The sequence below is a fragment of the Cyprinodon tularosa genome, unplaced genomic scaffold, assembly GCF_016077235.1.
Source record: "Cyprinodon tularosa strain WSP-4 unplaced genomic scaffold, ASM1607723v1 ctg853, whole genome shotgun sequence".
Classification (NCBI taxonomy): Eukaryota; Metazoa; Chordata; class Actinopteri; order Cyprinodontiformes; family Cyprinodontidae; genus Cyprinodon; species Cyprinodon tularosa.
This window is the reverse complement of record NW_024039622.1, coordinates 214,041-236,256: the sequence shown is the minus strand read 5'-3', so window position 1 is coordinate 236,256 and position 22,216 is coordinate 214,041. Positions and strand designations below refer to the sequence as shown.

The window sequence follows — 22,216 nt, the reverse complement described above, 5'->3', positions numbered from 1 at the left end:
TTTGGGGGGCGGGGTCAGAAAAATGAGCAGAACTGATTTTTCCTAAAGATTTTACCCCAACGGTGAAAACTTCAAACCCTCCATTTTTCCCTAGATGAGAGCCAACCTTCCCTTCACCTCATTCTGGCAATAAATCTGTCATGATAGGTGGTTGGTTTGCTAGCCCAAGGATGCAGAACTCCACAGACTCAGAGGCAGGATCAAAGTTCAATATTTATTGTTTGGCTCAGCACAGGGTTCTGCCCTGGAAGGCAGAGGAGACAGAGCACAGGTTTAACTCAAGGGGAAAATAAACAAACTGAAACTCACAGGCTTAAAGACTCAGATAGGCAGGATTAAACAGGCAAGAGACTCTGGTGGCTTCCATGACAAGGACAAGGACAATGACCCACGATCCGGCTCAGAGTGAAGTTGTCACACAGCTTATATGGGGAGAGGTTTAATGAGCAGAGCTGATGGGAAACAGCTGTGCGCTGAAAACCAGCTCCCAGGAGAGGATCCACGGCGCCCTCTGGTGGGCAAACCTCTGGATCCAACAGAAATAGAAGACCAACAGAATGGGATCCACACCGCCCTCTGGAGGGCAAACCTTGGATCCCAACAGTACCCCCCCCTCAAGGGCGGATACCAGACGCCAAAAAACAAAAAACCAGAAACAAAAACAACCCACCTAGGGCTAACAGAGGGGGAGACAGGCACGGAGGGCCAGGCACAAAAAACAGATCAGGAACCAGAACTCAAAACAACCCACCTAGGGTGGGCGAGGACAGAGAAAGTCTCAGGTGACCGGCCGAGGGGCCGGTAGCAGGGCTAAATCTCAGGTGGCCTGCCGTGGGACCGGCAGCAGGATAGAGTCTCGGGTGGCCGGCCGTGGGGCCGGGGACAAGGCAGAATCTCAGGTGGCCGGCCGTGTGACCGGCAGCAGGACAGAGTCTCAGGTGGCCGGCCGTGTGACCGGCAGCAGGACAGAGTCTCAGGTGGCCGGCCGTGTGACCGGCAGCTCAGAAGCTGCAGGGGCCATGGAGGAGGGCGCCTTCTCTGCTGCAGCAGGAAGCGCGGAGGAGGACGCTGTTTCTGCTGCTGTAGGAAGCTCCGAGTTGGACGCCGTCTCTGCCTCTGCGGGGAGCAACGAGTAGAACGCCGTCTCAGCTGCTGCGGGGAGCGTTGAGGTGAACGCCGACTCAGCCGCTGCGGGAAGCGTCGAGGAGGACGCCGTCTCTGCTTCTGCGGGGAGCAACGAGGAGAACGCCGTCTCAGCTGCTGCGGGTAGCGTCGAAGTGAACGCCGACTCAGCCGCTGCGGGAAGCGTCGAGGAGGACGCAGACTCAGCCGCTGCGGGAAGCGTCGAGTAGGACGCCGACTCAGCCGCTGCGGGAAGCGTCGAGGAGGACGCCGTCTCAGCTTCAGCGACACAGCAACAGGCTCAGCAGCAACCGACGACTGTGGCTTAGGGGAAGGCTCAGAGGAAAGCGTCGACTGCAGCTCAGGAGGAGGCTCAGGGGAAGCCGCCGACTGCAGCTCCACCCCTGGAGCAGGGGAGATCACCGACTGTGGCTCCACAGGAACCCAGGAGGCTGCAGATTGCGGCTCCGGATCAGGAACAGAAGAGGCCGCCCATTGCGGCTTCACTTCAGGAACAGGGGAGCCCGCTAGTTGCGGCTCCCGGTCAGGAACAGAAGAGGCCGCCCATTGCGGCTTCACATCAGGAACAGGGGAGCCCGCTGGTTGCGGCTCCCGGTCAGGAACTGGGAAGTCCGCCGATTTCGGCTTCGCATCAGGAACAGGGAAGCCCGTCGATTGCGGCACCCGGTCAGGAACAGAGGAAGCCGCCCATTGCGGCTCCGCATCAGAAGCTGGGGAAACCACTGACTGTGGTTCCACAGGAGGAGGCTCAGAGTAAACCGCCGACTGCGGCTCCACCCCAGAAGCTGGGGAGACCATCGATTGTGGCTCCACAGGTAGACAGGTGGCTGCCGGTCGCGGTTCCGGATCAGAGACTGAGGAGGCCGCCCATTGCGGCTTCGAATCAGGAGCAGGGATCCCTAGACGCCCCCTCATCTCCTGCACAAGACGAATCCACTCCTCGTCGACTCGTCTCAGCTCCGTCTCCACCTCTCGAAGGTAATTCCCTAAACTCCAGTGCATCCGCCTCCTTAAGAGCTGCTCAGGGGTCTCAGGAAGGCACGAAGCGGGCTCAGGGGCTAAGGAGGCCAATAACTCATGGTAGTGTTGCAGCTGCGCCTCCAACTTGGGAGGCAGCAGACTGCGCCGAGCGGGCCCCACCAGGTGAGCGTGGATGGAGTCTGCTGGGCTAGCTTGTCGGCCGGATCGTTTTGTCATGATGCGTGGTTGGTTTGCTAGCCCAAGGATGCAGAACTCACAGACTCAGAGGCAGGATAAAGTCCAATATTTATTTGTGAACACCAGTAATCTGCCCTGGAAGGCAGAGAGGACAGAGCACAGGTTTAACTCAAGGGGAAAATAAACAAACTGAAACTCACAGGCTTGAAGACTCAGATAGGCAGGATTAAACAGGCAAGAGACTCTGGTGGCTTCCATGACAAGGACAAGGACAATGACCCACGATCCGGCTCAGAGTGAAGTTGTCACACAGCTTATATGGGGAGAGGTTTAATGAGCAGAGCTGATGGGAAACAGCTGTGCGCTGAAAACCAGCTCCCAGGAGAGGATCCACGGCGCCCTCTGGTGGGCAAACCTCTGGATCCAACAGAAATAGAAGACCAACAGAATGGGATCCACACTGCCCTCTGGAGGGCAAACCTTGGATCCCAACAAAATCATTAAACTCATCATTATTGTGCTGTGCTCCTTCTATATGAACTAAATTTACTGTTATTGCTTCTGGAGCTCTGGAGGGGAATTTAAGACAACTATGAATCGACAGCTTTACTAACAAATATTCTCTGCAACCTGAGCTTCTGTTACCCACAATGCATTAGAACTATTCACTGACCTTTCACAGTAAAATATGGAGCGCCGTTTGTAAAATTAAGCAGTCAAAAATTAGGAGTAATATCTTTGGTTATTTAGTGTGTTTTAAAATAAGGCGGTTATTTTTTCCAAATAATCTTTTCAGTGTATCATTCATTAATTTACAAAAATTATACTTTGTTAAATATTTAGTTTGAAGCTAAATAAGATGTTTAGTTTGCAGCTAAGTATTTAGTTTGCAAATTAAACATTTAGGTTGCTAAAGAAATATTTAGCTCCAAATAAAATATTTAGTTTGAAAATTAAAATATTTAGATTTTTATATATATATATATATATATATATATATATATATATATATATATATATATATATATATATATATATATATATATATATATATATATATATATATATATATATATATATATATATATATATATGTAAAATAAATATTTATCTTTAAATGAAATACTTATTTAACAAACTATGTATTTAACTAAATTGGTGAATATTCAAATTCACTTGCCAAAAAGCAGAAGTGAACTAGTAAAGTTAAAACCTGGAAATCTTACATCTCCTACAGCTCAAGATGAAAGACTGGTTTCTATTTAGTCACTTTGTCATCAGCTGAATCCCAAACCCCCCCCTAAGCACTAACCCTTAACTATCGAGTGTCACTACTTCTTCCCTCCAGCCTGGTTGAAAGGAAAGTAGTCATTGCTATGGCAACACTATGACGCCCCATGTGCATGGCTGTAGTTTTCATATACTAACTTGTGATTTTTAAATATTTAATTTGTTAAACAAATATTTAATCTGGAGCTAAATTTATTTAAGAAACTAAATATTTACTTTGGAGCTAAATATTTATTTAACAAACTAAATGTTTAATTTGCAAACTAAATATTTAGCCCCAAACTAAATATTTATTTAACAAAGTACGACTTTTATAAAGGAATAAATGACTGAATAACTAACCCCCTTATTTTCTCTAAAAACACACAAAATAACCATAAATATTTCTCCTAATTTTTGGCTTAACTTTACAAACGTCACCCCAGAATAAAATACCTCAAACTCAATACTGAATAAATCTTCCTTTTAGTTCATACTTTGAACATAATTAGCATTTAATGAATTATTAATTACTTTTTTTTAATTATGAAACTTTATCATTTCTCATGAAAATCTCCTGCGAACAGAAAATCAAAAACAAAGTCTTAAACTGACTAACATCAGAATGTTTAGAACATCTTTAGAGTTTCATTGTCAACCTTGCAGCAGAGTTTTCATGTTTCATGAAATCTGTTAGAAATAAGTCAGACTAAAGATATTACAGGTTTTCTATCTGTCTTTATTCAAGGATTCTTTCATGTCTTACCATCTCACATTGGCATGTTTTTGGTACTGAATTTGGACTCAGGTCCCAGGTTTACCTCCTTAATATTAAAGACAAGAAAGAGAAATAGATGAATCAACTGCAGCTTGAGTTCATCAGTGAAACAGCAGCAGAGTAGAAAGGTTTTCTAAGTCTTTTGGTCTCACTCTGGATGCTCCTCAGCCTCCCACCTGAGGAGAGAGGCTGGAACAGTCTGTGTGCAGGATGTGTGGAGAGCTTCATGAGGAGGAGTGCCCTCCCCTGCCTCTAGATGTGCAGAGGTGGAGGACAGGCTGCTCCCTACAGTCCTCTGTACAGCTTTAAGCAGGCAGAGCCATCCTCTCATTAGCAGTGGATCTGCAGCGCCACACGCTGATGCAGCTGCAGAGAACGCTCTCCACTGCACAGCAATAAAAGATCCTCAGGACTGAGCTCTCTAGTCCAGCTCTCTGAGGGTGTAAAGATGCTGATGGACGCCCAGCTACTGTTTAGCTGAACCACCTCCACAGCTGCTCCTCTGAGGTACAGGGGATGAAGAGGATCCTCATCCTTCTGAAATCCACCACCATCTTCTTCCTGTTCTTCATATTGATACAGAGGTTATTGCCTCTTAACTAATAAATAATTCTTTGTCTCGATCTGAGAGTTTATTACGTTTCCTCTCACTGTTCCTGTCAGTGTGGTAGATTTGCTGAGTCTCTGCTCCTGTGGCTCCTCCCACAGTGTCTGATTAGCAGCTGTAACCACAGTGACTCTGATCAAACAGGAATTAGCAGAATCCATCTGATATGAAGCTGAGCTTTGAATACCACTTCCCTCCTCTTTGAAGAGGAGTCAGATATCAGTGTTCAGCTTTTTGTACAGCCTCTTCTACACTTTGTATCACTGTGTTTGCAGAGCACAGTAGTAGAGAGCTGTGTCTGCCAGGGTTAGCTCTCTGATGGTCAGCTTAGTTGTTGAAGAGGTTGTTTCTGAAGCATATCTGTTGTCAAGATTAAACTCAGCAGGGTCTCCCTTGCCTCTTTTCCAGAGGATAAACTGAGGAGCCTGAAGGTCAGAGTGATGTCTGAACCAGTGAAGGTCTGCTATGTCTGCAGTTGTCTCATAGCTGCAGCTGAGTGAGACACGTTGTCCTTCTTTCTCTCTAACGTTATTTGTCGCAGGCAGGGCGGATTAAGGAAATGTGGGGCCCAAGGCAAAGACAGGCAGGGGGCCTCTGAACTGAAAAGACAAAAGATAAAACAGCCCCATTATCCAGATAGAGAAATGTTAATAGAATAGACATCCATTATCTGTTCTAGGTTTTGTCCCTTTTCTTCTTGTCCCTTTTCTTCTTGTTTTCCTCTCTATGTTTTGTACTCAGCTGACTTTTCATGCTGTCTCTAAAGGAATGAAAGATTTTTTCCAAGCACTAAGCTCACTTAGCTGATTGCTCCTTCCTGTGTTTCCAAAAAGGCCAAAGTAAATAACCCAGTCCTTCTTTTCACTGTAGACAAGCCATGATCTGCTTCTCTGTTCTCCATTTTTCATTTGGATGAAATAATAGCTGCATGAATCATGACAGCAGACAAGATAGAGGAGAGCAGGAGGCGGGGTTACCAATCTACTCGCTCTGGAGAGCAGAGTTCGCTGCTTTTAGATGTTGTCTCCAAAGTCTCCAGTAGCAGAAAAAAGTCTCTAGATTTGGCGCGAGGAGCTTTTTAGAAATCAAAGTGCTAGAGGGGTCTGAAAAGTGGCTAAATATAGCGACTAAAGCGCTAAGTTAGCAACACTGCTCTTTGCATGGTTCTAAAATGGTTTGCTGCTGTCTGTTTGGACCTTTCTGAACATGTGCAGCAAATGGGCTGAGACACACTTAATATTAGCATTCTGATGGCATTTTAGCAAAACGATTTTTATTCAATTCAATTCAGTTTATTTCTATAGCGCCAATTCACAACACATGTCATCTCAAGGCACTTTACAGTTCAACCAGATCATCCAGTCAGATTGATTCAAAGTTTTTTATCTAAGGAAAACCAGCTGATTGCATCGACTCATTGACTCCAATGCAATCCCTCACATTAAGCATGCTTGTAGCGACAGTGGAGAGGAAAAACTCCCTTTTAACAGGAAAAAACCTCCAGGTTTATCATAAACATAATTAATGTGCACAAATACGTAATAGTTGTATTAACCATACATGTAAACAAAGTATTATTGGGCCCCCAGGAAGTTGAGGCCCTAGGCAGCTGCATTGCCTAATGGTAAATCCCCCGCTGGTCACAGGATAGATTTCTTCTGCAGCTGTTAGTCCTGAAAAGAGTGGAGAGAAAGAATTCATTAGACAGGTTTTCCTTTTTACTTTTTGGACTTTTAGAACTAAATCAAATGTAAAACTCTGTCAGTTCAGTTTCCAATATGATTTAAAATTTATTATTTTATGTTATCAGAGTAAATGATGCAGAAATATTTTAAATACAGTCTGTATCTTTGGTTAATGGAGCAGCTGGAACCAAAACTAGAATCTCTCCTTTGAAACTCACATCGAAAGTGAGAGAGAAGAAAACTGAGGTAAAGCAACATGTATCTGGAGTCAAACCACACAGCAGATGAACAATGTTCTCCTCCTGCAGTAGAAAGAGGAACAGATAATGGCATTGATTGAGCTAAAGTTCAGTGGGCGTGGCCTAAACCCAACCAATCAGAGAGTTTTCTGCTTCCACAGCAGCTCTGTCTCTGATCTTTACTGTTTCTTGTCTCTGTTGTCTTTGTCATCAGTCTACTGAATCAGCATCCAGTGGGTTAACAGTGTGTGGGGCCCTCTAGTGGATTTTGTGGAGTATTGCAGGTTCTTGTACAGAGTTCTGGTGTTTCCTGTCACTGTGGGCTGCAGAGCACAGTAGTACACAGCAGAGTCTGCCATTGCAGCAGAGGAGATGGTCATCTTCATTTCTTCTTTGGTTCCTTCAAATTTCATTCTGTCCAGATGTTGTACTTCACCTGAAGGTGAGTGGGACTTCAGGAACTCTGGAGGTTTTCCAGGATATTGTCGATACCAGAACAAAAAACGAGCTGAATCTTTCTTGTAACTGCAGGACAGAGTAACAGAGCCGCCTTCTAAAGTGAACTCCTCAGTCTTTGCTGCAGTGAGTTGTTGACAGTTTACACCTGAAGGAAGAAATACAATTATAATGGAAAAAAACAAGGATGAAATTGTTCTCTGAAAGACTCCAACTAACCTGTTCCTATAAGCAGAACCAGCAGAGTAAATCCAGATGTGAGCAAAGACAGCATGATGATCAGAGTTAATGTTTGAACTGTGTTGAATGTGGAAGTTTGTGTCTCTTCTATAGTTCAGTAACAGCTCAGCTCCTCCCTGAAGCTCTCAGCTCCTCTTCCTCCTGCTGAACAGACTCACAGCTTCTTTTGATTTTGGCCACAAGGTTTAGTTTTTATTTTGTTTTTTGTTTTGTATTTTTACGGGGCCCCTGTAGAACTGAGTGATGCTTGTTTGAGGCACGTGGAGTTCTCCAGGGCTCTACCCTTGGACGATGGCTATTTTTTCATTTAATTTAAAACTATCCTTAATCTTTTTGATTTTTCACTATTTTTGTTTCTGTTGTTTTAAACTATGATTTATGTCAAATGTCAGGTATTTAATTTAAATTTCAAATTCAAATTCACTCATCAGGTTTATTAGATCTAAGGTCAGTTATAAATTCTAAATGATGTATCATTGCAAAATCCACAACATGATACATTTTCTAATTAAAGAAAGACAATTTTCCCCTGCAGTGATTCTAATTTTTCATATTTATTGTTCGGGGTTATTATTAGTGAGAAATATATTAACAGAGTTACTGTAGGACCTCGGTTGCTGCTCATTGTGTAAAAGCATGACCAAATATGGAATATGTTTTATACCAGATGTCAGCATCAGGGGTCTAAGGTCTGATCACCTGACTTAACTCACCTGTAAACTAATGTTATTAGAACAGAGAACCGTACCATCAAGCAAGTTCAATTTAATGGGATTACTCCCAGCCAATCCAGTTTGACCAGTCAGCAACAATGACAGGATCAGCGGTACCACCAACCTGCTTATACTGTAGTAGCTATTCAAACTTTCCCTGCTTTCCTTGATGGGCCCTTTGCTGGCCCTTGGCTGGTCCCCTACAATTCCTTTTAAAACAGGAAAAAGGAATTAGAAATAGTCTTTCTGTCATGATATGTGGACATTAAGATCTAAAGGCAAGGCAAGGCAAATTTATTTGTATAGCACAATTCAGTACAAAGACAATGCAAAGTGCTTTACATGATTAAAATACAGGAGGATAAAACAGAATCAAAGCAAGTAGGAAAAAAAATAATAAATACAAATAAAAAATAAATAAAATTAAATAAAAAATGCAGAAACAAAAAAAAAGAATATTAAAAACAGTTGGATTAAACAAAATATGTTTTTGTTGAGCTGTTTAACTAGAACAGTGGAAGGCAATCCTAAACAAATGTGTTTTTAGTCTTGATTTAAAGGAACTCAGGCTTTCCGCACTTTTACAGTTTTCTGGAAGTTTGTTCCAGATAAGTGGAGCATAGGAACTAAATGCTGCTTCTCCATGTTTAGTTCTGGTTCTAGGTCTGCAGAGCAGGCTGGAGCCAGAAGACCTGAGTGGTCTGGAGGGTTGATACACTGATAGCAAGTCTGTGATGTATTTAGGTGCTAAGCTATTCAGAGATTTATAGACTAACAGAAGTATTTTAAAGTCTATTCTCTGAGATACAGGGAGCCAGTGGAAGGACTTTAGAACTGGGGTGATGTGCTCTACTTTCTTAGTCTTAGTGAGGACACGGGCAGCAGCGTTCTGGATCAGCTGCAGCTGTCTGATCCACTTTTTAGGCAGACCTGTGAAAACACTGTTGCAGTAATCAATTCGACTACAAATAAATGCATGAATTAGTTTTTCCAGATCATGCTGAGACATTAGCCCTTTAATCCTGGAAATGTTCTTCAGGTGATAGAAAGCCGACCTTGTAATTGTCTTTAAATGCTTTTGGAGGTTCAAGTCTGAATCCAGCACTACACCTAGACTTCGGGCCTGATCAGTGGTTACTAGCTGAAGCGACTGAAGCTGTGTGCTAACTTTAGATCTCTCCTCTATTGGTCCAAAGATTATTACTTCAGTTTTGTTTTTATTCAGTTGAAGAAAATTATGGCACATCCAGGCATTGATTTCTTCTAAGCATATCCTCAGTGCTTGAATTGGTTCATAGTCACCTGGTGACATGGTGATGTAAAGCTGTGTGTCGTCTGCATAGTTATGGTAGCTGATGTTGTTGTTTTTTTTTAACTGAGCGAGAGGGAGCATGTAGATATTGAATAGGAGGGGACCCAGAATGGACCCTTGGGGAACCCCACATGTGATTTTTGTCATCTCTGATGTAAAGTTGCCTACTGACACAAACAAGTCCCTGTCCTTTAAGTATGATTTAAACCAGTTGAGAGCTGTACCAGAGAGGCCGACCCAGTTTTCCAGTTGCTCTAACAGGATGGAGTGATTGACAGTATCGAATGCTGCACTGAGGTCCAATAGTACCAGCACTGTGGTTCTTCCGCAGTCTGTATTTATACGGATGTCATTAAACACCTTGATAAGGGCGGTCTCTGTACTGTGGTGAGCACGGAAACCTGACTGGAACACGTCAAAGCGGCTGGTCATATCTAACAAAGTGTTTAACTGTTGAAACACTGCTTTTTCTATAATCTTACTGATAAAGGGGAGGTTTGATATGGGCCTGTAGTTCTGGAGTAGTAGTTTGTCTAAACTGTTCTTTTTCAGCAGTGGTTTGATATTTGCTGTTTTTAGGGACTGCGGGAAAACACCTGACAGAAGGGACGTGTTTATTATCTGAGTCAAATCAGACGCTATGACAGGCAAAACTTTCTTAAAATAAGCTGTGGGTAGAAGATCAAGGCAGCAGGAGGAGGAACTTAGCTGCTGAATGATTTCCTCTTAGCTTTTATAGTTTATTTGGCTGAATTGGGACATTTGGTCAAGATCAATCCCAGTTGGAGACAACTTTGGTACTGAACTTGATATGGATGTATAAACTGATCCTCTGATCTTTAGGATTTTCTCAGTAAGGAAATTAGCAGATTCATTGCAGGCCCTGGTGGAGTGGAGTCCAGGAGCCACGGACACAGGAGGATTTGTTAGCTTGTCGACAGTGGCAAATAACGCACGAGTATTATTAATGTTCTTGTTAATGATTTCAGAGAAGAAAGATTCTCTTGCATTTTTCAGTTGTAAGCTGTATCTGTAAAGTCTCTCTTTATAGATGTCATAGTGAACCTGGAGTCTCGTTTTTCTCCACCTTCAGCTTTTTGACACTTTTTTTCACTTCTAACTGCTGGAGCACTTCTCCAAGGAGATTTTTTCTTTCCGGAAAAGACTTTCACTTTAATTGGAGCAATGCAGCTAATGATGTCTGAGACTTTAGACTGAAAGTTATCTACTAGCTCATCTACTGAGTTGCACCCCAAGGTTGAAGTAGCAGAGTAAGCTTGAATAAAAGTTTCTGTGGCATTTTCCTTAGAGGTGCCTTTTCTTATGATGTCCCTTTGGCTAAATGAGTCACTGGAAATGATGCCCTCAAAGGTAACAGAAAAATGATCGGATAGGGCAACATCAGTAACACTGACTTTAGAAATCTTCAGTCCTTTAGTGATGATCAAGTCTAAAATATGTCCCTGTTTGTGCGTTGGTTGTTTAACATGTTGAGTTAAACCAAAGTTTCTAAGTGTGTCACACAGTTCTTTTGCACTAAAGAGAAGCGTCATCTCCAGGTCAGACTCTGTAATTCAGTAAAGGGGGGAGTCAGAGTAAAATAATATTCACGCTCAGGAGAAGGAGGAGGTCACTCCAGTAGCTGAAAGTTGGCTGCCATTCAACCGGCTTTTAACTGGGAAGGGCTATTTTGAACGGCTGCTACTGTAAACAAGCTAACTCGTCCCAGCTTTGACTAATCATTAATTTGTGAATGCACATGTATAAAGGGGCGGGTTTAAGACAGCAGACCAATCACAATCCTGAGCACAGAAAGGAGAGCGCCATATTTCACCTGTGAGGAACAAAAACTCACCTTTCAGAAATACAAAGAGGAAACAACGAGTCTCAATGAAATTTCAAACTCATGCTGGAATAAAAAACAATATAAAGCATGGTAATGGATCGTTTACTGTGTAATTCTGCAAGTCACTGTTACATCAGTGACATTTAAAACAGCCTTACATCTTATATCACTGTACTGCATATTAACACATCTCATCCCCCAGATGTCACCCATTGGAGTGAAGAGGACTTGGGAAAAGATCAAATTAAAGCAAAAAACTTTCATAAAGTGATGAAAAGGACATTTCACAGATATCCAGCTAATGACTCCTCTGCAATGGCATAAAATCCTTCTATTATACTGTATACAGGAAAATGACCTGAAGATTATGATCTCATTCACAGCATCAACTACATCTGGGAACTGGATGGACAGCTCAACAGCCACTCAGCATCCCCGACAATGGACATGAATTAGCTTAGGGTGACCAAACGTCCGTATTTCCCGGGACATATCCGTATTTCACGTACTGTCCCGGGCGTCCCGGGTTTTTTTTAGAAAGTGAGGAAATGTCCTGATTTCACTGCGCACGACGCTCCGTGTGACGTAATCCCTGAGCTGCGTCAGTGCGGGCAGCCCTGTTCTTAATCAGAGGCTCTGTTCGAAATCCTGGGCTGCATCCTCCAAGGACGCGGTCTGCCTAGATTGGATCCTTCGAAGTCCTTGAAAATAAGGAGACCGGAAGAGTTTAGGCTGTGAATTTGAACAGGTCCACCCTTCGGCGGGTTTTACCGGCGTATGCTCTGTTGCTAAGCAACCGTGAAAGTTGACATACAAAGCAGGAAAAGAATGAATACCGAGGTTTTCAAAACTGTTTATTTATTTATTTTTTTAAAAGTTAAAGTGAACAAAGACTACACTCACAAGAATCCAGAGTGGAATAAAGGTTCCAACCACCAGTAGCAGGAACAAATAAAATCAAATGTAACAATAGAAAAATTTTAGTCATTTAAATAACCTGCTGCTGTCATTCTGCACATCTCTGATGTTGCTGCTATTTTCAAATATCCATTACTGTAAAAATGTCCATAGCTGCATATTGGTTATTTATTCTCCAGTTTTATATTGTTAAATCACTTTACAGAGTTTTATTTTTTATATTTTAACTCTTCCCTATTATGTTATTTTTATAAATTTTCTAAGGTCCTCATTTGTGTGACCATTTTCAATAATCTTTCTGCTGCTGTAAATTTGGGGGATTTTCTATTCTATTCTATAAAAGGGGTAGAAATATATAAGTAAATCTAAACAATGTATGTATAAAAAAATATCTGCAAAATCTCTAATATTCAACAACAAAAAATACGTATTTAAGCATATTGTGCAAAACAACAATAAAAAAATTTAACTCCTATCAGATTTATAGTTCCCACTCTGCAGATCTATTAGAATCTTTCCTTAAATTACAGCCAAACTCAACATTACCGCCAAATATCTGACTCAATAACCATTAAAACAACTATTTTCATTCATTTCAGACGTAACTATTCACAGAGTTGTATTATATTAAACTGAACTTCCAATTTTCACCACTGTTCTGCGCCAAGTAACATTTCCTTTGATCACGGAGCAAGAGACATTTGTTCTTTCAATCAACCCCCCCCCCGCCCCCCCGCTCCAAGGTGTCCTGGTTTTCCCAAATGAAAATATGGTCACCCTAAATTAGCTCATTGCATGATATAACATAGCCGTTGTTGTGAGTTTAACAGAAGATTATATTAAATTACTAGAACTGGAAGTTATATTTAATTCATTGGATAATGCAAATCAAGGGAAAAACTAGTTATTTATATTCAGTTGAATGATTATAACTATATTTTGCTAACTGACCAGGGTTTTAGCCTCTTACCTAAAAGGTTGGACTCCTGAATCTGGTTGTTAAAAATCTTGTTGTCTTTCACCAATTTAGTAATTTAGACTATGGCTGTCAGCAACATTATTAATCACCAAACAAATAAGGAACAGGAAATCATTCCAACCTGTGGTCATCAATCTCTTCAACATGCTCAAAGGTTACCTGTGGAGTACCACAGGGATCAGTGCTAGGACCAATTCTCTTTACTTTATACATGCTCCCAATCGGTAGAATTATTAGACAGCATGGGATTATTTTCCACTGTTATGCTGATGATACCCAGCTATATCTGTCTATAATCCAGGTGAAGCTAACCCATTACATAGATTACAGGCATGTCTGAAGACAGAAAAACCTGGATGACTCTTAACTTTCTGCTTCTGAATGCAGACAAAACAGAAGTTATAGTCTTTGGACCAGAGTCTCTGAAAAAGAAGCTGATTAGTCAGTCACTTCATTTGGATGGGATTAAACTGATTTCAGATAATAAAGTCAAAAATCTTGGTGTTATTTTTGATCAGGACCTGTCATTTAAATCCCATATCAAAGAGGTTTCTAGAATTTCCTTCTTTCATCTGAGGAATATTGCAAAAATGAGAAATCTCCTGTCCAGGGGTGATGCTGAGAAACTAGTCCATGCATTTGTTACTTCAAGGCTGGACTATTGTGATTCTTTACTATCAGGAAGTCCACAAACTGTAGTTAAAAGCCTTCAGCTGATCCAAAATGCTGCAGCCAGAGTTCTGATGAAAATGAAAAAGAGAGATCATATCTCTCCTATCCTGGCTTCTCTTCATTGGCTTCCTGTTAAATCCAGAATAGAATTTAAAATCCTCCTTCTCACATATAAAGCCTTAAATGGCCAAGCTCCATCTGATATCAGAGATCTGATTGTTCCTTATGTTCCTAACAGAGCACTTCGCTCTCAATCTGCAGGTTTACTAGTGGTTCCTAGAATTTCTAAAAGTAGAATGGGAGGCAGATCTTTTAGTTCTCAGGCTCCTCTCCTGTGGAACCAACTACCAGTTTTAGTCCGTGAGGCAGACACCCTGTCTACTTTTAAGGCTAGGCTTAAAACTTTCCTTTTTTAAAAGCTTCTAGTTAGAGTGGCTCAGGTTATCCTGAGCTATCTCTATAGTTATGCTGCTATAGACTTAGACTGCTGGAGGACATAGGGACCCCTTTTTTATCATTCTGCTTCATTCTATCTCTATTCTCCCACTCTGCAGAATCTGTTAGATCAATCTCTAACGTTCTGCTCTCTCTGCTTTTTCTCATAGTAGCTTCATCTGGTCTGTTCCTGTTTGGCTGTGACTCCATCCTGGAGAGAAATATCAGCTGTGCTGCTGCCATCAACACCTTTGTTTCTAGATGTTGGAGCTTGGCCTGTTTTCCAGTGTAGTCCTGTTTCTCTGACTGTGACTAACTGGATGTGCTCTCTTCATCCTCTGACATGGGAGCTGGCTCGGAGCTCGTCTGCCTGGCTGTGTGTTTCCTGGACGGGGCCGCCTGTGGAGCTGGTTGACAGTTGCCTTTTGTATCTATGCTTCTTTTTCTATGTCTGCTTCTGTCTCCTTGAACCCCAGTGGGCCTCAGCAGATGGCCGCTCACACTGAGCCTGGTTCTGCTGGAGGTTTCTTCCTGTTAAAAGGGAGTTTTTCCTCTCCACTGTCGCTACAAGCATGCTTAGTGTGAGGGATTGTATTTGAGTCAATGAGTCGATGCAATCAGCTGGTTTTCCTTAGATAGAACACTTTGAATCAATTTGACTGTATGATCTGGTTGAACTGTAAAGTGCCTTGAGATGACATGTGTTGTGAATTTGGCGCTATATAAATAAACTGAACTGAAAAAAATTGAATCTCTATAACGCCTCCCTCAAGTGATTCAGACCCCCTCCCCCTCTGTAATTGACATTTATACACTTATTTTGCACGCCACATATCACTTTACTTGGATTTATTACTTTACTTGGATTTAGTTTTATATATGCATATATATATATATATATATGTATATAGCTCTCTCTCTCTCTCTCTCTCTCTCTATATATATATATATATATATATATATATATATATATATATATATATATATATATATATATATAGAGCTATATGTGTATATAATAATTGATCTTAGGAGGCGTCTTTGATCTATGGGGTCAAATCCCCTTGCTGTAACAAATGCAGGGAAATGAAATGATCTTAAAATGAAACAGGATTAAGAAACTTGTGTCACGATGATTAAATTTAGCTGCATTACATTTTCACACAGCATCAGAATGATTTAATGTACTCTGCCAGTTCATGTACAGAGTTCTGGTGTTTCCTGTCACTGTGGGCCTCAGAGCACAGTAGTACACAGCAGAGTCTGACAGACGAAGATCCTGGATCGTCAGATTGAATGTTGAGTCCTCCACCTTTGCTCTAAATCTGTCTTTATTGAACTCTGGAGCTTTTTCAATATTCTGATAGTATTCTTTCAGCATGTACTTTGGGAAGCTGTTTTCTTCTTGTTTGTACCAGAACACAGCATCATCTGAACCACTGGCTTTGAAAATACATCCCAGAGTCACAGATTCTCCTTGAGCAGCAGCAACATGTCCTTCTGTCTGCGTCACTGAGTCTCCTTTACACTCTGAGGAAGAACAGAACATGCAGAGGAAGAGATGAATCAATAAAGATGATTGATTAAAGGAGAACAATCAGCAGCTTTAAAGACTTCTATTCCATGTAGAATAGATGTCATTTTCTCTGATCATTGTCACTTTGAACCATATCAGGTGTTTCTACAAGGTAACAAATGGCAGCAGAAATGATCTGCTCTGATTTTCTGTAGAATGAACATTAAAGCTCTTCATGTAGAGCTCAGTAATGTGTTCAAGTGTTTGAAGAGGAAACATGTTGAGCTTTCTATCTTACCAAAGAAAAGAGCAGCTAGAATAATCCACAGCCAATGTTCCATCTGTCCAACAAGGTTTAAATCAGCAGGAGAAACTAGCTGATGTTCAACATTCAGTCTGACTATTGTTCTCTTCACAGCAACACTTATTATTGACACAATGCTGGAACACAGAGCACAAGGAGAGCTTACTGGATGATGGCGCCCTCTGGTGGAGCTAGAAGATGGAGTTGAACAGTGCAAGAAAAGGCGTCCAGCAGCTTGTTAATGGGTCAGACAACTGATTCTTCAAAGGCATCTGTTTTTCCAGCTTTAAGCTCAATTTCAGAGAGATAATAGACATCATCTTCCTCACAACATCTGTTCTGTCTTCTAGAATTCGTCCGACAGTGCGGGTGATTTTTAATCAGAGACGCCATTGCGGATCATAATCTTGATTTTTTATGTTTGACAGAGACCTGGCAGCTTCCTAATGATTTTATCTCTCTTAACGAATCTGCACCACCTGGCTTTGTTTACGTTTGTCTGCCTCGTGCGTCTGGACGCGGCGGAGGTCTTGCATTGTTTCATCGTGAGAGTTGGAAGGTTGTTCCAATTCCTGCTGCTCCTGTTTTTTGTTCTTTCTAATATTCCACCTCACTGCTGCCCGGACCCTCTCCCACAGTTATCACCACCGTCTACCGTCCTCCTAAATATAATAAGGATTTTTTGACTGACTTTTCTCAGCTCCTCACACATCTCTCAACCCTCTCCCATAATCTGAATATTTTGGGAGATTTCAACATTCACATGGATAATATCAGTGCTTCTCTCTCCAGAGACTTCTCATCCTGCCTGGAAAGCTTCGGTCTACATCAATACATCAACTTCCCAACTCACTGTAAAAATCATATTCTAGATTTAGTCTGTTGTTCTGGCATCACCCCCTCTGACTGTAAATCCCATACCGTCGCTTTTTCCGATCACATGCTCATTACTTTTCGATCACATGCTCATTACCTTTAACATTAAGCTCCCCCTGTCTAAAATCACCCTCCCTCGCATCATCTCCTTCTAGAATGTAAAGGACATCAACATTGAGGCCTTCACCTCTGACATCAGTAATATCCCCAGTATATCTGCCTGCTGCTCACCTGATGTACTGGTTTCCCACTACAATCAAAATCTCCATACTCTCCTGGACATCCATGCTCCTCTGAAATCTAGATCAGTCTCCTTCACTCACTCAGCTCCCTGGTTCACTCCAGCCCTCCGTCACCTCAAATCTCGCGGTCGTCAGCTGGAACGCCTTGCCAATAAAACTGGACTCACCATTCATAAAAATATGTACAAGGATCACATTGCACTGTACAAGACTTCCCTCTCCTCTGCCAAATCTGCATATTACTCTAACTTAATCCACTCCAACAGCCACAACTCCAAAACTTTCTTTTTCCTTCTCACTTCCATCACCAAACCTCCAGACTCCCTTCCCCATCATATGCAATCCAATGACTTCTGCAATAAACTTATGTCCTTTTTGTCTCCAAAATCACAGATATCCATAAACACCTGACCGCATCTGGAGCTGCAGCTTCTGGAGGCGACCCGGCTACCCCCTACCCATCTTTTGCAACCACCCTCTCCAGTTTTGACCTTCCATCTGTTCAAGCCATTTCCGACTTCATTCATAAATCCAAACCTTCCACATGTCAGATCGATCCTCTCCCGGCCACTCTGGTTAAATCCTGCTGTTCTTCACTTGCTCCTCTCATCACCAAAATCATCCACTCTTCCTTAAGCTCTGGTTCAGTCCCCTCTGCACTCAAAACCGCTACAGTCACCCCAATTCTGAAAAAACCTGGCCTGGACCCCACCGACTTCAATAACATACGTCCCATATCCAATCTACCCTTCATATCCAAAATTCTGGAAAAATCTGTTGCCTCCCAACTCCACAACCACCTGATGTCCAATAATATTAACGAACAGTTTCAATCTGGCTTCCGTCCTCTGCACAGTACTGAAACCGCACTCATCAAGATCTCTGACGACCTCCTTATGGCTTCGGACTACTTTCCATCCTCATTCTCCTGGACCTTACAGCAGCCTTCGACACCATCTCCCATGCCACTCTCCTCAGTCGACTATCATCCATTGGTATCAGCCGCACCCCTCTAACCTGGTTCACTTCATACCTCTCAGATAGGACACAGTTCATACAACTCAAATCTCATAAATCCATCTACTTCCCCGTTTCTGCTGGTGTGCCCCAAGGTTCTGTCCTGGGGCCCCTCCTGTTTATTATCTACATCCTCCCTCTTGGCTACATCCTCCGTAAGCATCATATCAAATTCCACTGCTACGCGGACGACACCCAGCTCTACCTTTCTACTCAACCATCTGCCTCACTCCCACCAATCTCCCTCACCCTCTGTCTCCAAGAAATCCATTCTTGGTTCTCATCCAACTTCCTCAAACTGAATAGCTCTAAAACCGAAGTCCTCCTAGTAGGCACACCTCACACTCTCTCCAAAGCTAATAACTTCTCGATTACATCAATGATTCAACTGTCCTCCCCTCCCCTCAGGTTAAGAGTCTGGGTGTCGTCCTCGACAGCACCCTCTCCTTCCAGTCCCACATTAACAACATCACCCGGTCTGCCTACTTCCATCTGTGTAACATCTCTCGTCTCCGTCCCTCCCTCACTCCCCAAACTAACGCCATCCTTGTTCACAGTCTCATCACTTCACGCATCGATTACTGTAACTCACTTCTTTTTGGCCTTCCAAACAAGTCCCTCCAGAAACAACAGCTCCTCCAAAACACTGCAGCACGCCTGATCACTCGGACCCCCATTTCTCATCATATCACTCCCATCCTGCAACAACTCCACTGGCTCCCCATCAAACAAAGAATCATCTTCAAACTCCTCCTAACTACATTCAAGGCCCTCCACAGCTTGGCTCCATCTTACATCTCAGATCTCCTTCACGTTAAAACCCCCACCCGCTCCCTAAGATCCTCCCACTCCTTCCAGCTCTCCGTTCCCTCGGCCCGTCTGGTCACAATGGGGAACCGGGCATTTAGTCGCTCTGCTCCCCACCTCTAGAACTCCCTCCCTCCGGATCTCCGTACTCTGGACTCCTTCCCTCTTTTCAAATCCAGACTCAAAGCTTTCCTGTTCAGACAGTCTTATCCCATCTAGTTCATATGCATCACTCCAATGTTGTTTTCTTCCTTTTCTTCCTTTGGCTTTATTTTACTTCCTGCTGTTTTGTTTTCTGTGGCATCTTTATGCTTGTACTTTTTTAGCTTCCTGTTTTTAATGTTTTATCTGCCTGTACAGTGTCCTTGGATGTTTTGATAAGGCGCTTTCAAATAAAATGTATTATTATTATTATTATAAAACTCTATGAAGAATATCAAAGCAGAACTGGACTGAAACACATCTAGATGGTGGAACAGAACTCTGTCCATGGTGCTGATGTCCTGCAGAGGCTGCACCTCCATCCTGGAGCCTCCATCATCCCTCCTTTATGATCCAAACCTTCTCATCATAGAGTTCAATGATGCAGCAAACACTCTGATGTCTGCTTTATTCTCAGCTGCACAAACAATCAGACTGAATCCTAACAAACCATAGAGGAGGAACAGTGTGTGATGCCCTCTAGTGGATGTTGTGGAGTATTGCAGGTTCTTGTACAGAGTTCTGGTGTTTCCTGTCACTGTGGGCCTCACAGCACAGTAGTACACAGCAGAGTCTGTCGCTGCAGCAGAGGAGATCAGCAGGTCCACTTGTTTCGTCATTTTGTTGATTTTAGCAGAGAAATCAGACCTAACTGGATGAATCTCTCCAGCCTCTGTGATGTAGAGCAGGAACTCTGGTCTGGATCTCTGCTGCTGTCGGTACCACTGGATATTGTAGATAGAACCAGTATATTCACAGCTCAAACTGGTGCTTCTTCCCTCTGAAACAGCTTGTTCCCTCTGTTCCTGTTTGATGGTGTTCATGGAGCCCATGGCTGTAAAAGGAGTCATTAATGTCAGTTAGTCTGCAGGAGATTCAAACATGAAGAGATTCAGCAGAGGTTCTTCACTCTGAGTTCCACATGTGATCAAGATAAGGTTCATAGAGAAAATCAGAGCAAAGCTTTTCTCTGTGCTCTAACACTCACCTATGCAGAGAGAGAAAAGCAGCAAGAAGTAAAGTAACATGTTTTCAGGTAGAGTCAGACAGCAGAGGAACAATGTTGTTCCACTGCAGCAGAATAAAGACTAAGAAGCTTCTCTGGTGCACAGACCTTCTCCTCAACATCAAGCTGCTTTTAGTGCAGCAAACACAAACCATCTCATTGGCTGAACCCAGCAGTGGTGGGAGGAGTCAGAGAAAATATTTTACTGTTTCCTTCATTCTTACGCTGGGACTCAGTCAGTGGGATGATTGCAGTTGTGAAGAGAGAGAGATTGATCTTTCTGTCCTCTGTTGATCATAAAAGGAAGGCACAAAGTTCCCCACCATTTTATAAGTAAAACTAACATCCTGATTGGCAGGTCAATCAAACGAGAATAGAATCAGCAAAATGAATTCTTGGCCAAAAATAACAGATAATCTGCAAGAAGTTGAGAACTGTCTTGACTTGCCATTTTCTGCTTCTCATGAGAAATTTAAGCTAATTTGGAAAACAACAGGTAAAAGTTTTCCTAAATTCCTTCCTGTGAAAATAAGAGAACATTATTTAGTACTTTGTCACACCTTTAGAGAAGAATATATGGTTCCCAGACGTTAGGATTTAGCAATGCTTGAGGCATTTTTATTTTTCAAAAAAAGAACATCAAACACCCATAGAATATTACTTTCACTTGAGAGAGGTTTATTTTAGAGGGCTGCAGTTCTCCAGGTTTGGAAGAACAAGATCACACAGTTTTCACTTCTGTCAAGATTCAAATCTTTTTGGTTCTGTATAAGTTTTATTTTGGGGTTTTCAGTTTCACTCTGATTCATGTTAATCTGTGTTTTCTAGTTTAATTGGTGTCATTCCCATTTTGTGGTGTTTTGTGGTTGTTTTTGAGTTCTTTTGTATTTCTTGTTTACCCTGTGTCGCCCTCTTGTGGCAGTCTTCTTTCTCCTAGCTCCCTTCTAGATTCTTCTGTCCACACCTGCTCCCAATCTGCTAACTAGGCTGGTTTTTGTTCAGTTTCCCATTTATACTCCCCTTCAGTTACTCTTTGACAGTTCCTTTCTATTTCTCCTTGTGTGTTTTTCCCCTGATGTCTCTCAGTATTTAGGTAATTCTCTATTTTGTTATTTTTGGATTTTTGCTTCAGTTGCCACCTTTTCATCATTAAATCTGCTAGAAACCACCTCAGCTTGCGTTTTTGCATTTGGGTCCTCTTCAAACCTCCACTCAACCTGACAATTTGAAATCTAGATGAAAGTGCAGAATATGATGTAGCAATGCATTGCAGCACAGAGAACAGGTCAGGAAAGAGATGCAAATTCGGTTCCCAGTGGTTTTCCAAGATTAAAGAATGAATGACTTGACAGAACCAGAACCTCCAGAAAAGCATCTTAAATCTCACGACAGCACAAAACCAAAGGGGGAGAACAATCCATAAAAATAATCACAAAAGAAAGTTAGAAAAGATTTTCACATCAGTTCTCACTATGTTACTGGCTTCTGTCAAAGTACTACAAGTCAAATCTTATGGTAAAACGTGTCATATCCCAGAGTATGATAATTACCAATAATTTCTAACATACTTTCATCTGTTTTATCCTTTCATTCTTTTGTTTTAAGACTTGAGATATGATAGTAGGTTGAAGAACAGCATTATGAAGGTTTAAAGTAGTGATGTTATGAGATGAGCCAAGGCTTCGAGGTGTGTGTGGAGTGGTGGAGGGGGCGTTTCTAAGAAGCGCCTATTGAGGCTTGCTTTATTTAGTGAAGCTGCAAAAATCAATGACGTTCAAAGCTTCACTACCGCCATAC

The 22,216-nt window shown here is 42.2% G+C and overlaps 2 gene segments (V, D, J or C); both read right to left on the bottom strand.

Annotated features, from left to right (window-relative positions):
* Positions 1 to 15,609: 15,609 nt before the first annotated feature.
* LOC119775169 lies at positions 15,610 to 16,408 on the bottom strand. The segment is given in 2 exon segments: positions 15,610 to 15,980; positions 16,265 to 16,408. Coding segments are annotated over 2 exon segments (414 nt in total).
* A 3,333-nt stretch (positions 16,409 to 19,741) lies between these two features.
* Positions 19,742 to 20,466, bottom strand: LOC119775170. The segment is given in 2 exon segments: positions 19,742 to 20,248; positions 20,402 to 20,466. Coding segments are annotated over 2 exon segments (528 nt in total).
* Positions 20,467 to 22,216: the final 1,750 nt, after the last annotated feature.